At 43.3% G+C, this 13032-nt stretch overlaps 1 protein-coding gene across 1 annotated transcript in view; it reads left to right on the top strand.

Annotated features, from left to right (window-relative positions):
• Positions 1 to 3182: 3182 nt before the first annotated feature.
• Anxa13 (annexin A13) overlaps positions 3183 to 13032 on the top strand; it is a 43781-nt gene continuing 33931 nt past the window's right edge. Inside the window, exon 1 of the mRNA XM_010611241.2 lies at positions 3183 to 3279. Within this exon, the coding sequence (XP_010609543.1) occupies positions 3265 to 3279 (15 nt within the window). The 5' untranslated portion in view covers positions 3183 to 3264. The remainder of the gene's footprint in view (positions 3280 to 13032) is intronic.

Raw genomic sequence — 13032 nt, 5'->3', positions numbered from 1 at the left:
GAAAGGAGGGCGAGAGGAAAGGCGTCTCCCAACAGGTGCTTCCTAGTGGAAGGAGGCCCTTGCTAGCCATAGGGCTGGGTAGTTCTTACTTTTGTTTTTTGTTTTGGTACCAGGAATCAAACTCAAGACCTTTTGTTTGCCAGGCAGGTGCAGTGCCACTGAGCTATATCCCTGGCCCTGTGTAATTCTTTAATCACATGGAGCTATCCCAGACAGTGCAAGAGATTTATTACCCCTGGGCTGGGTTGATCCTCACTCTGCCAGACATCATGGCCCCCAAATGCTCCTGTGCACATTGCCAAAGCCCTCATAGTAGCAGCACTATGCCTCTAAGAACCACCAAAACCCAAGAGATATAAATAAATATGCCTAGATTAGTGGAGGAAACCATTACTCAGCACCTGTTATAATTTATAATTGTTAGGCATTTCTAATGCTACAAGGAAACTACCCTCCGCCTCCTCCTGGATTCTCTTCTCCCCTTCTCTCCCAGACATTCTCCTGCACCCTTAGTCTCCAACCTGGCATCCTCTGGGAGATGGCCTGAGTTCACATGAATGCCCTGTCCTTCCCCCAGGCTGTGGTTACTGCCAGCCACCATTCTGAGAAGCCAGGGTCTGGGGAAGGGGAGAGGAGGAGGAGATGACCCAGGGACAGTTCCACTCTGGTCAAATCAAAACTCAGCGAGGGGCAATCTGAATAATGACAGATGTCCACAGTGGTGATGAGGTACAACATTAAAATCACATCTGCTTCCTACTTGGGCTCTCAGCTTTCCACCTCACCTCCCTGGAACCATAAACTCTATTTCTTTAGTCATTTCCTGCACTCAGTAAGTCACCAGGCTTATCTCCTCAGTGAGGGGCTGCACCTTCCATGCCCTGCTCCTCCAGCTGACCTTTGAGCCTGCAGAGCAGGAACAGGGAGGGCCTAGGAGCCTCCCTCACCAATCCCTGATCAGAGTCCCTCCTTCCTAAAGCCAGTACAGGGCAGGGCAGGAAGGGTGCAGCCTTGAGATGTCCAGGGAGCACAAGGAAAGCAAAACATACCAGCAAGTGGCCAAGCAGTGGGCGTTGACTCTCATCTTCACACCTCCTCTGTGTCCCACTGTGTGGTCCTGGAGGAGAGAGGTTTTGCTCTGGGTGTTCATGTGCATCCCAGCTCCTAAAGGGCTCTTGTTTCTGCCATCTTCGATTTCCTCCAATTCGAAACACTCATCTCCATTTTGACCCTTAGTACAAGCTAGTAACATCCAACCTGGAGCACCCTCTTTTCAAGTGACAACTTCTTGTCCTTTAATTCCTACTTTAAATGTTGCCACTTTGAAGAGCCCTTTTCTCGTATAAAGGAAATCATACACACACACACACACAACACACACAGACACACACATGCTCATCTTCATAGTTCTCATAGCCCATATAGCCATATAGCATTTATTATTTGCATGTTTCTAATATAAAATTTTAACTTAAAGTTCCACGAAGAGAAAGATCCATTTCGTCTCAGCACTGTTAAAGTGCCAGCTATTATTGTATCCAAGGCCCTCAATAGATAAAAGCTTCTAAAAGAGTGAATATATACAATCAGGACTTATTAACCTATATGGAATTTTAATTCTATATTATAAGTGAATTAGCATAAAATAAAGGTGGTGTCTTAAACCAGCAGAGGAAAAATGAATTATTTAATAATTATCTAAGACTGAGTAACCAAATTAAGACAAACCCCTTTCTCCCTTAATCTATATCAAAGTCAATTCCAAATGGATCAAAAACATAAACCTTGAAGAGTGTAGCCATTAAAAGAACTTGAAGATGTACAAGAAGATTTACATATCTTAATACAGAAAATGTTTCTCTGAGCAAGTGAAACAAGACTGATTTATCTGAATGCATAAAACTAATACTTCCTCAACATGCCTACACCCAAAACATAAGTGGAGACAAAGGAAAACAAAAATCTGGGAAGAAATAATTTTTATACTTAACAAAGGCTTAGATTTTACTGTAAAGTATTTTACAAATAAAAATGAAACGACTAATAATTCAAAAGGAAAACTAGGAACGTAATTAAGCAAACCACAGAAAATTTCATAAAAATGACTTAATATACACCGTGCTAAAACTCTCAAAATGAAAGGAAGATAAATTAACCAACGAAATAACCATTTTTCATCTCTGACACTGGAGAAAGGAGAAGTTTGATCATATTAGTGTTGGAAATGAACATTGGCATATTATCTCAGGGCCAGCTGATCTTCAAGAGCGGTGAGCATTTTTATGACTATGTGGAGAATAACTTGGCAACACTATCAGAATTTCAACTGCATGCACTGTTTTGGTCAGCAATTACATTTGAGTCAGAAAACATAAGGAAAGATACATACAGAATAACCATGCAAAAGATAAAAAACAATCTAGATGAATTGTAGCGGTAGACAGGTGGGACTAGGCTTCCGTCACACTCATAATGACTCTTGCGCAACCTCTGAAAAAGAAATGTGCCAGCATCAGGCACCTCTGGAGTACAGAAAACATGCAAGGGATGGACCGAAGGCACTGTACAATCGCATCTGTTTAGGAAAAGCAGACCAGAGGTAAGTAGGTAGGGAAGGGAAGGGAAGGAAGGAAGGAAGGAAGGAAGGAAGGAAGGAAGGAAGGAGGGAGGGAGGGAAGGCAGGCAGGCAGGCAGACATAGCTAAGAAACATAGACCATTTCTGAAACAGTTAAAAAAAAGCAGGGAAAGGGCCTAGAAGTCACTAGGTCTACTTTTCATGATACCTTTTTGTATAACTAGAAACAGATTTACCAGTTGCATGTATTTTTTAATTTAAAAACTAGATTCTAAAAATGAAGACTACAAAAAAAATAGTAAGAATAGTAAAAATAGTAAGAGTCTTTTCAAAGTGTTTGGATAATGCTTTTATTATTGAAGGGTAGCAAATTTTGAACACCCACAGTATAAAAGAATAACTCAACACTCCAGAAGTTAGGTAGGTTTAACCTTATAGTTGTGAATAACAAAGTTTCTTTATTAGTATTTTAGTTTTAAAGCTGGCCACTAGGCAAGCTCTGGCAGCTGAGGCTCATTTGTAGTTATCACCTCTCCCTACCCATCCCCAACAATGTATTCAAATCCAATGCCAAAAGTTACTTATTAAACACAAGAGATACTGTGCCCTGGAAAACCACTATAAACCTTGTCTTTGGGAGGACGAGTTTCTTAATGAAACACAGAACCACCATCTCAGAAAAAAGAAAATGGGCAATCATCACGTAAGTATCCATGGCCTTCGGGAATCTGTTTTAATTTTGGTTAGCCTGTGGGAGAATTTAAACTATGAAGTCGTGACTGATGCCTTCAGACTTTTTCATTCTGATTACCCTTTATTGTTGGTTTTAGCAACAGCATACCAGACTTATAAAGTGCATTTGGAATGTTTCTGCCCTCATAGCCCAAAAATCTCTTAGAAGAGTCTAAAGAAAAGTTTAAAGTGAGCCAGGAAACAGTGCCTTGCAGAAGGCAGGGAGTCAATGTGATTTATGGAATGAATAACCTGCTAGTTTGCGGCAAAATTGTACAAAATTCATAATTACACCCCTGTCGAGTTTTATGGGAAAGATAGGTCCATGTTGCAAGTATCAGTGGTCCAAGGTAGGAAGACTCCTGCCAGGACATAAGATTTGGGTTGAAAGCTCAAACTATTTCTGTATTAGTTCTAAACAGCATCAAATGTCCCAATATTTGCAAATGTCCATGGGAAAAACTGAACCTTTTCCTTTAGTACAAGTGAAAACTGAACTCAGATTCCCACAAATGCACGCACATTTCCTTCAGAGGAGCGTTATTTTTTAGATATCTGTAAATAGCATTTTCATGATAGCCAACATTATGAGCTCTTCTGATAAAATGAAAACTACTTTGCAAATAATTCTGAAGGACGCAGAGAATGCTGGAGTAATCCCTGCCCCTGTGTTAGCAGCTTGAGAGAACAGTCTTTCCTTTGAAATCCAAGCCCTGGGGCCACTGGGCTCTGAGAGTGGCCCAGCGTTTTTATATATTTCATTACTGAACCCCCAGGGCCAGTCTTCCAGCCAGCAGTGGCCCAACAGACTTGACTGCACTCTCAACTGCCTGACCCTAGCCCCCCATCAGCCTCCAGTCTGAGAACTCCTTCACCGTGCAGGACTTCCAAGCAGGGAAATTGTGCCCTGGAAAACTTTGTTACTATATTTGCAACTGAGAGCTAGGCATGGTGGTGCACACATGTGTCCCAGCACTCAGGAGGCTGAGGCAGGATTGACTCAAGTTCAGGGCCAGCATGGATTACAAAAAACAAACAAAAATATTTGCAGCTAATGTAAAAATGCAGCCATCTAGGATCTCAGTTTATGTTCCCACAACATCCCATTAACATCCACCTGAACAGGCGCATGAGGCCATACTTCACCCCTCTGACACTTCAGACAGTAGTAAGGCGATTGAACACGATTGTGAGGAATGAATACTCTCTAAGCAGATGCAAAACCTCTTTAAAGGACAAAAACTTGCCCCCATAGTGGCTTAAATTAATCACATTAGAGTTACTTGAGTGTGTACAAACAAAAGTGTGCTAGTTTTGAAATAACTACAGAGCAGAATTACAAACCAAATGCTGGTGAAATGCAAGTCCTTGATGTCAAATGCATATTACTGGTTTTATGTAATGGATGATAGTGTTTTATTTAAGTAGATGGCTGCATTCCATGGAAAATAGCCCTGATTCCTATCATTTGTTTTGAGTTCAGCAAGTCTAAATTTTGATGCAGTCCAAACTTGTAGTTCTATAATGCTTTCCCTATTCTACTTACTGAGAAACCTTTGATTATAGCACTTCCTATAATGCCATTGGGTCTTCTCTTGGCTCAAGTGTGATCTTCATATGAAGCCTCCCTCTTTACTCTGTTCTTTTACTCCTGTGATGATGAAATGAAATTTAGCATGTGTAAGATCATAAACACAAACACAAAAGCAGGCACTGAAGTCATGTGCCAGCACTTGGGGACCCTGGTGAATTAGCATGCTTTATATTAATTTTTAAGTCATTATGAGCATTAAATACACTATTTTAAAAGGCTCCTAGGAAAGTTTTTAAATCCCCAAGAATATGTCCACAGACGAAGATTCATAGGTAACTATCTGGCAAGTACATTGAGCAGGAAATATGTTTTCCAAGGTTCTGTGATCCAGACTCTGAGACAATTATGAAACTTGAAACTGAAAGTTACCTCTGCTTAGTGCTCCCCCCTCCCTTTTTTTGCATCATTAATGATTTTTTTTTAGCTGAGGACTTGCTGATGGTGATGATCTTCGAGCAGTAACAGCTAAGAAGCTAGGTTATTGACACCCTGTGGGCTACTGACCTGCTAAATCCCTCATGCTGCGGTGTTTGATTCACCTGCAGGAAACATCCTTGGGCTCAGTAAGCTTCGCTGAGGAAAAATTAAGGTCCACAGAAAAAAATGTGTTTGGCCCTTCAGTCCCATGTTATTGTGAGGGCTGTTTTCAAGACAATTGTCATCCAGAAGAAAATAAAGAATAGGGCTTACCTTACCGTGGGAGTGTGGCTATAGAATATGGGCAGAACAGGAAGGAGCAAGACTTCAGGGAGCTGCTGAACATACTGAAATAGTCACAAACTCAAAAGGGCCAATGATTGCTGTGAAATCATTTGCAAGGCTGGTAAAGAGGCTCCAGAGAGGATTACAGTTTTGCTACCCAATGTGCACTCCCTGGACTAGCAGCAGCTCCACACTGCCAGGGCACTTGTTAGAAATACAGATCCACGCAGACCTACAGATCACAATCTGTGTTGTAATAAGATCTGTAAGTGAGTCTCATGCACCTTAGAACCTTGTAACCATTGAATGAAGAACGAGATCTCAAACCTGGCTGCACATTGGGTTTGCCTGGGGAGTTTTGAAAGCCTCTGATGCCCCTATGCCACCTCCGAGAGTCCAGATTAATTGGTCTAGTGGCTGTTCTGGGCATCTGGACTTGCACATGCTCTCCAGGGGATCCTCACCTGCAGCAGAGTTTGAGAAGCGCTGCACTGCAGCACCCACTGACCTTCCACCACTGTTGTGCACACTGTTGGTGGAGGCAGATGCCACTGTGTGTGCCCATGAGTGTGACTGTTACCACAGCTGTTCAGAGCATACCCGCTAATGACTTAATTGTGCCAACATTTCGCCAACATAAATATTGTCTACAATGGAGAATGGTTGGGGACAATAGCAGGTGAGCAGCGGGTGAGCTTAGGTGACAGTGGGAGCTGCCTGACAGGTGGAGAATAGGCCCAGATTCCTGGGAAAAGAAGGGATCTCTGGAGACAGGTAAAAATGTGGCAAGGAGTATAGAAGAAAAGCGAGTATGGCTTTAACCACGAGTGTGTCATATCTACACTGTGATCCCAACCCCCCAAATACCCCAGTGAGCCCAAGCAGAAACTAGTCTAGACCATAACATCCCACCTTCCTTATCAGGAAATCTTTTATCACAGAATATCAGGTGGTCAGAATGCCATCACGAGTGCAAGAGGGAACAAAGAGGACTTCTGGTGTCAAAATACGACATGCCCCAAAGTATACCTCCTTCGTTTAACACGAGTCCCCATTCAAAGTCCAGCTGCATTTCAGATGCAGTGACTCAATCTTGGCTTTTTTGATGTCTTGTCAGTGGTGCATGCTGGCGTCCCTGCTGTCAGCACAGAGGCAAGAACCCAAACTCCCAGTGCTAGTGGATGCAAGTGGGGGGCTTCCTGAAATGCTGATGCTAAGTGACATCTGTCAGGTCAGCCCGAGGCATGATTGAGACCACTAAGGCAGGCAAAATCTAAGAAACATGCGATGAGTTTATTGCCATCTGGGGAGCCAAGGGCAAGAAGGCTGCTGGTACAGAGAGAGGGCTGCTCATGGTTGATAATGGGGCAGTTTAAGCAAGGGAAGGGGGCACTGGGTGAGAGGGTGGAAGATTTTAGAGTCCCACAGGTGATGGGCCTGGGGCTGGCTGATAAACAGGGCTGTGGTGAGAGCAGCAGGGTGCTGCTGGTTTCTTATTATCTCTATGCTCCTGTGGATGTGGGTAGTGAGGCTGCCTTTGTGGGGGTCCGACTCAGGGGACCTGTTAACATCCGTCGAGTGCTCAGTGGGCTGGGAACTGTTAGGGCATGAACCTTTGTGGTACACAAGGTTTGGACTTTTCACTCTACTAGGTCTGCACACAGACATACGTCACTTACTCCTCAGTATTGCTAGGAGAGCAATACAGGTGGTCTTCCCCTTTTAGATATGGAGAAAATGAGGCAAAGAAAGACTAAGTAACTTGAACATCTAGTAAGAGATAATGCATGGGGCTGGGAATTTAGCTCAGTGGTTCTGCTGCCTGCCTCAAAAGCTCAAGATCCCAAGTTCTATCACCAGTACCCAAAACAAAACAAAAATAAAGATAACGCATGAATTTGGACTTTGTAGAATTTCTTTTCTTTTTTTTCTTTCTTTTTTTTTTTTTTTTTGGTGACAGGGTCTCTCTATGTAGTTGAGACTGACCTGGAACTCACTATGTAGCCCAGGCTGGTCTCAAACTTGCAACGATCCTCCTGCGTCAGCCTCCCATGAGTGCTGGGATTACAGGTGTGCACTACCATGCCCGGCCAAAATTTTCTTCTGGTCCCTTTTATTTTTTATTATTTTTATTTTTTGGTACTGGGAATTGAACTCAGTTCCTTGCACTTGCAAGGCAGACAGAAGAACCACTGAGCTAAATCCCCGGCCCTGGACTTTGTAGAATTTCTTCACACTGTGTCTTGGGTTCACTAAGACTCATATGGAAATAACTAGAAGCTTACCTATTGGATGAAGGGGTCACTGCCTTGTCATCTCATCTTACCCCCTTCCCTGAGCCTCTCCCCCCTGCCCTAGCATATGACTCCCTGCAAAACTGTTACTCCTTGAGCAGTTTTCAGACCACCTCTCTTGTGTCTGCCCCCACCCCACAGTGATGGTCCCCTGACAGTAAGACTGTGACTTGTTCTCCTATGTGTCCCCGCCACCAGCACAATTCCTAGAGCAAAGCCAATGTTCAATAAAGCTTGATGAATCCATCAGTTCATCACGTTTTCTAACTAAATCAACTAAGTGATGTTTTGTTTAGTTGGCATCCAAATCTCACCACCCAGTCAAATTTCTAGACCACTCATGGGTGAGGCCCCAGCATCTGTACTTTTCTTAACTCATTAAGTGATTCTACTATATCCAAAGTTGAGAGTCTTGGGCTGACAGTCAGGCATTTCTCTAGTACAATGCTTTCCAAATGTGATACCAAATGAGCATTCTTGGTATAACCCAGGATCTTAGAGTGAATTTGCATAAGACCAGCTCTTCTGCGAAGCTAATACTGCTGCTGCAGGGCCCACACTTTGAGATCCACTGCCTTAGGCCATGCCTACAGAACCCCTCATCAAGGGCAGCACCAACTGGGGATAACACTAATCTGATGGAGAGAAGATGGTATATGAACAAGACCAGAGACAAGTATAGTGCTCAGGAGGCAGTGATCCTAGAAAGAAAGGAAGAGCCCCTGCCTCTGTCCCACTGACCAAACAGTGGTGATGGAACTGGGGAGAGGAGAGCAGATGAGTGTCAAATCTACATGACTTGTTGACAACCACAGGACATGAGGGGGAAAGAGGACAACAGAATGACTTCTGTGTAGCCAGGTAGAGAGTGGTGCATCCCAGGGAAGGAGAGCTGCTTGGGTGTGTTGTGTTTGTGATAGCTATAGTGTACCTGGGTACACAGCCCACCAGATACCTGCATATGAAACTCAGGAAATTGGAGAATTACAAACTCACAGTTATTTTCATTTGTTTTAGAACAATCAGAACATGTTTGATTACAAGCAGCACACTACCAGACTCACAGTGACTTAAATAACAACCACTTAACTGTTCGTCTGAACAAGAAGTCTGAGAGGACTGATTCCAGGATTGGTTCAGCACTATAGTCAGGTGATTATGAACCCAAGCTGTCTGCCTTTCTAGTCTGCCACCTCCACATGTGGGCCATGTGTCTCCTTGTGGGTATATGATGACGGTCATGTGTTTCAGTTAATGATCTCATGTGTCAGAGTCACAACCAAGCAAGAAGAGGACAGAGGGAAAGTGTCTTTCTCCTTAGGTATCCCTCCCCATTAGTGAAGAAAATCTTTCTCTAAAGCTCCAAGCAGACATCCTCTTCTATCTCACTGACCAGAACTAGTCAAAAGACGAATGCTAGACTGGCAATGAGATAGCAGAGTCTCATGTCCTCAGTGCTCCTGGGCCGGGTAAATCACTCCCTATCCCACACCATGTTGGCCTCATACCAAAGTCCACAAACTCTCAAGTTTCTTCTATTAAATGGCACGTATATTTATATATAACCTATGCACAACCTCCTATGCACTGAAATCATCTCCAGATTACTCTACATAACACCCAGTACTAATTAAATAGTTGTTTTGCTCTCCTGAGTTGGAAGTAATGACAAGAAGAGCATCCATACATGTTCAGTGCAGGTGCAGAGCCCATGGATAGGGAAGGCCAACTTCCTCTTCTTCTGTCAGAGTCTACCCAGTATATACAATGTCAGGGGAGAGTTCTGTCTGACTTAGGTCCTGTTTTATCTCTTGGATGATCACTGCCCAAAGCTGACCTGACCTATCCTTTGGAGTGGACTATTTCCTTATCATTACCGACTTCTCATTACTATTGTTTTTATTAGTATTAGAAGTATTACCACTACTAATACTAACACTTTTGGATGATGAAAAGAGAATGAAGACTTGAAGATCAGGTAGGAAAAAAAAAAAGTAAACCAGTTCACCTTCACTTGATGTGGGCTGGAATGCTCATAGTGGGAGTGAAGAGAAATAAAACTCTTTGGGAAAAACAGGCCCCATATCTATACTTTCAATGAATGGGCAATGAACTGCTATCCACAATGTAAGAGGGAAATGGATGATTCTTTTCTAATGAGAAACATGCTCCAGTCTTCCTGACTCCTGAAGGCATGGCTCTTTTCATGCTTGAGAAATAGCCATCATTTCCCTAAAACCTCCTTCCCCTCCAAGTTCACTTTGTTGGTGCAATACAGCAATAACTGGGTATCTGGAAGTTTAACACTCTTCAGAGGACTCCACCTCCCAAAACAATCTGCAACACCTTCTGAGCAGACAGTCATCTTCCCCAGATCCAAATCTCGCTTCCAGATAATGAATGTTGTTTCACCTCCAGCAGAAACTACAGTTCCCCAGCCCAATACAATACCAAGGGGCCCTAAAATGGGTCAAGTGAAAGATGTCACAGAGTCGTGACATCCTGCCGGTAAAGGCTGCGGTACCACAAACAGGCGTGATGCAGACAAAGGCGCAGGAGGTGATGACAGGCTTCTCACTTTTGACTCAGATTCTTCCTCCTACTTACCTTATCCTGCTACTCATTTTTCAGATTTGTGCTCTGGGATGCTTTGAAAAAAAAAAAAGCAAAAGAAACAAATCATGGTCTATTTCTAATCTTCCCTTTTGTGTAACCGCAGCAGTTTGCCCCGGTGACTGAAAATGCTGCTTTTGTCAGCATCTACGTGCCATTTGCCACCAGAAGCTCAGCCTTCTCAACACCTTTTAAAGTAACATGTTGACAAAATTGTTACGACTATCAGGCCAGGGTTGTAGACCCGCCCTTGGCTCATAGGGTCCGGGCACTGTGGACATTAGGGCCAGATAACTCTTTGTTGTGGGGGCCATTGTATGCATTATGGGGTGTTCAGCAGAATCCTTGGAGTCTATAATTGGGCGTGTCAGCAGACTGCCCCTATCTGTAGCCGTCAAAAATGTCTCTACATAGAGCCAGTTGTCTCCTAGGAAAAGAAATTGCTCCAGGTTGGCTGAGAACCCCTGCTTTAGACACGGCCCTCATGTGAGAAAGCAAGGTGATAGAGAAGATGTCCCCCCGTGTCTTGACATCTCTGGATCTTAAAAGTAACAGCCACCCATCCCTGCCTTTCTGGCCACTCCCTCGTGGTGATTCCCTCTTTCCCACAGTGGGAGAAGCCAGCTACTCTTGGAGACTGGGCCTCATCTCCTACTGGGGATGGCAGTAGTTGAGGGGCAGCAGCACCCCCCAGAAGCCCATGCATAACACCCGCCGGTGAGGCTAAGAAGGGCTCCCATGGAGACATTCGGAAACAGGATGTGGGGCTGTTGAGCTGCCAGTCTCCATGCTGGGATGAGCAGTCCCATCCTGCAGAGGATCTGAGTAGATCTGCTGCCTCTGGACTGCTGGCAAGCAGCCCCACAGAGGTGCCACATGTGTGCCACCTCCCACCCAGAGCTCAGAGCATGACGGTCATTCTGGGTTCCCCATCATCACTGTCAGGAAACAGTGCCCTCCACTTTAGCGTACCAGAGGTTTCCACAGTTGCCTCTGATGGGTAAATATCACATCCACATGTACATCCCAGGAACATAGCCTGAGCATGCTGGGCTTTCTGACCTACCCATACTGATTTTCATTAGAGTTGCTAAAATGCCAACACATAAGCAATCCAAAATGAGGAGAAAGGTTAGTCTTTCATCTAAAAAGTTTGGCTCATTTTTCATAAGACAGTCAGCTTATGTAAGTCACAGTGAGCTCTGATCCAAATGGATGCATTTGTCCCATGATGTGACCATTCCCACCCACGAAGAGTCTGGCCAAGCCCAGTCCTCCCGTGCATCCCTGTAAACTGTGTCTCTGGGAGGAGGGGTGGGCAGCAACAAGGAGCCGGTAACATGCCAGCAGCCCTCAGTGGGCAGAACGTGGGCTCCATAACACACTTTCCCAGCTCTCTGATCCACCCTGGAGATTCACAAATATCTAATGGGTGGAAGTTGGAAGAGGATGTAAGAATGTGGAAATCAACTTCACTCTTAGTAGAGTTGGTGTGTGATCATAGAGAATTCTAATGAAAGCAGAGCAATAACCACAAGGTGAAAAACCAGATATTCTTAATAAGATTCAAGCTGTGCTTAAATATGCCTAAAAATATTTGAACACTAAGAATAATTTTTTTTCTATTTAGTAATTGTACTTTTTCCTTATACAAGCATTAAAGTGGATTTTGATGTAAAACCAAAAATAAAAACATTGGGACTTTTCTTCAGATCTGTTGTTTAAGGGAAGCATGCTCAAGAAACAATCAGTGTTAGCCAGGTGTGGTGGCACACGCCAGTAATCCCAGCACTGGGGAGGCTGAGGCAGGAGGACCACTGTGAATTTAAGACCAGCTGGGGCTACATAGTGAGTTCCAGGTCAGCCTCAATTACACAGTGAAACCCTATCTCAAAAAAACCAAAACAAAGAGAAAAAAAAATAAGCACAATGAAACCAATGGGCCACTCACTCATTACCACCCTGACTTGGTTCCAAATCACTCATCAATCTCTACTAACCATGTCCCCGGAAATATCATCAGGATATTTTCTGGGTCTGAATTCATGAGCTTTATTGCACAACACTTTGTATTCATCTTAACCAGTTTCAAAGTACAAATGAGTAACTAGTCAGAGGTAAAAGAAAAGTATTCTGACAGAGACAGGAGTCCAGATTTTTCTGTAAGCAAAAGGTAACCTGGACAGTCGATATAATAACCAGATTTCAGTTTCTTCATCTGTAAGAGGAGGCAACTGGATACATTCCCTATTCCCCAAACTTCAGACTTAAGGGTGACCTTATTCCCAGACATATGTGTCACCTGTTCTAATAGTTCTACTAATTATTATCTTTAAATCCATTCACTTCTTAAATATAAATCAATTTATCTTGAAGTGAAACTTTATCTTAGTAACATAAATGGTAAACTAATAGAATTTCACACCAATGTACTTAAATAATTGACAAAAAAAGAATGTACTGAATTCTAACTAAATTTGAACACTTTTTTTTTTTTTTTTTTTTTTTTTTTTTTTTCTCT

Source organism: Fukomys damarensis, unplaced genomic scaffold, assembly GCF_012274545.1.
Source record: "Fukomys damarensis isolate Sample0158 unplaced genomic scaffold, DMR_v1.0_HiC HiC_scaffold_5, whole genome shotgun sequence".
In the NCBI taxonomy this organism is placed as follows: Eukaryota; Metazoa; Chordata; class Mammalia; order Rodentia; family Bathyergidae; genus Fukomys; species Fukomys damarensis.
The sequence above is the reverse complement of the archived record's forward strand: the minus strand, read 5'-3'. Positions and strand labels throughout refer to the sequence as shown.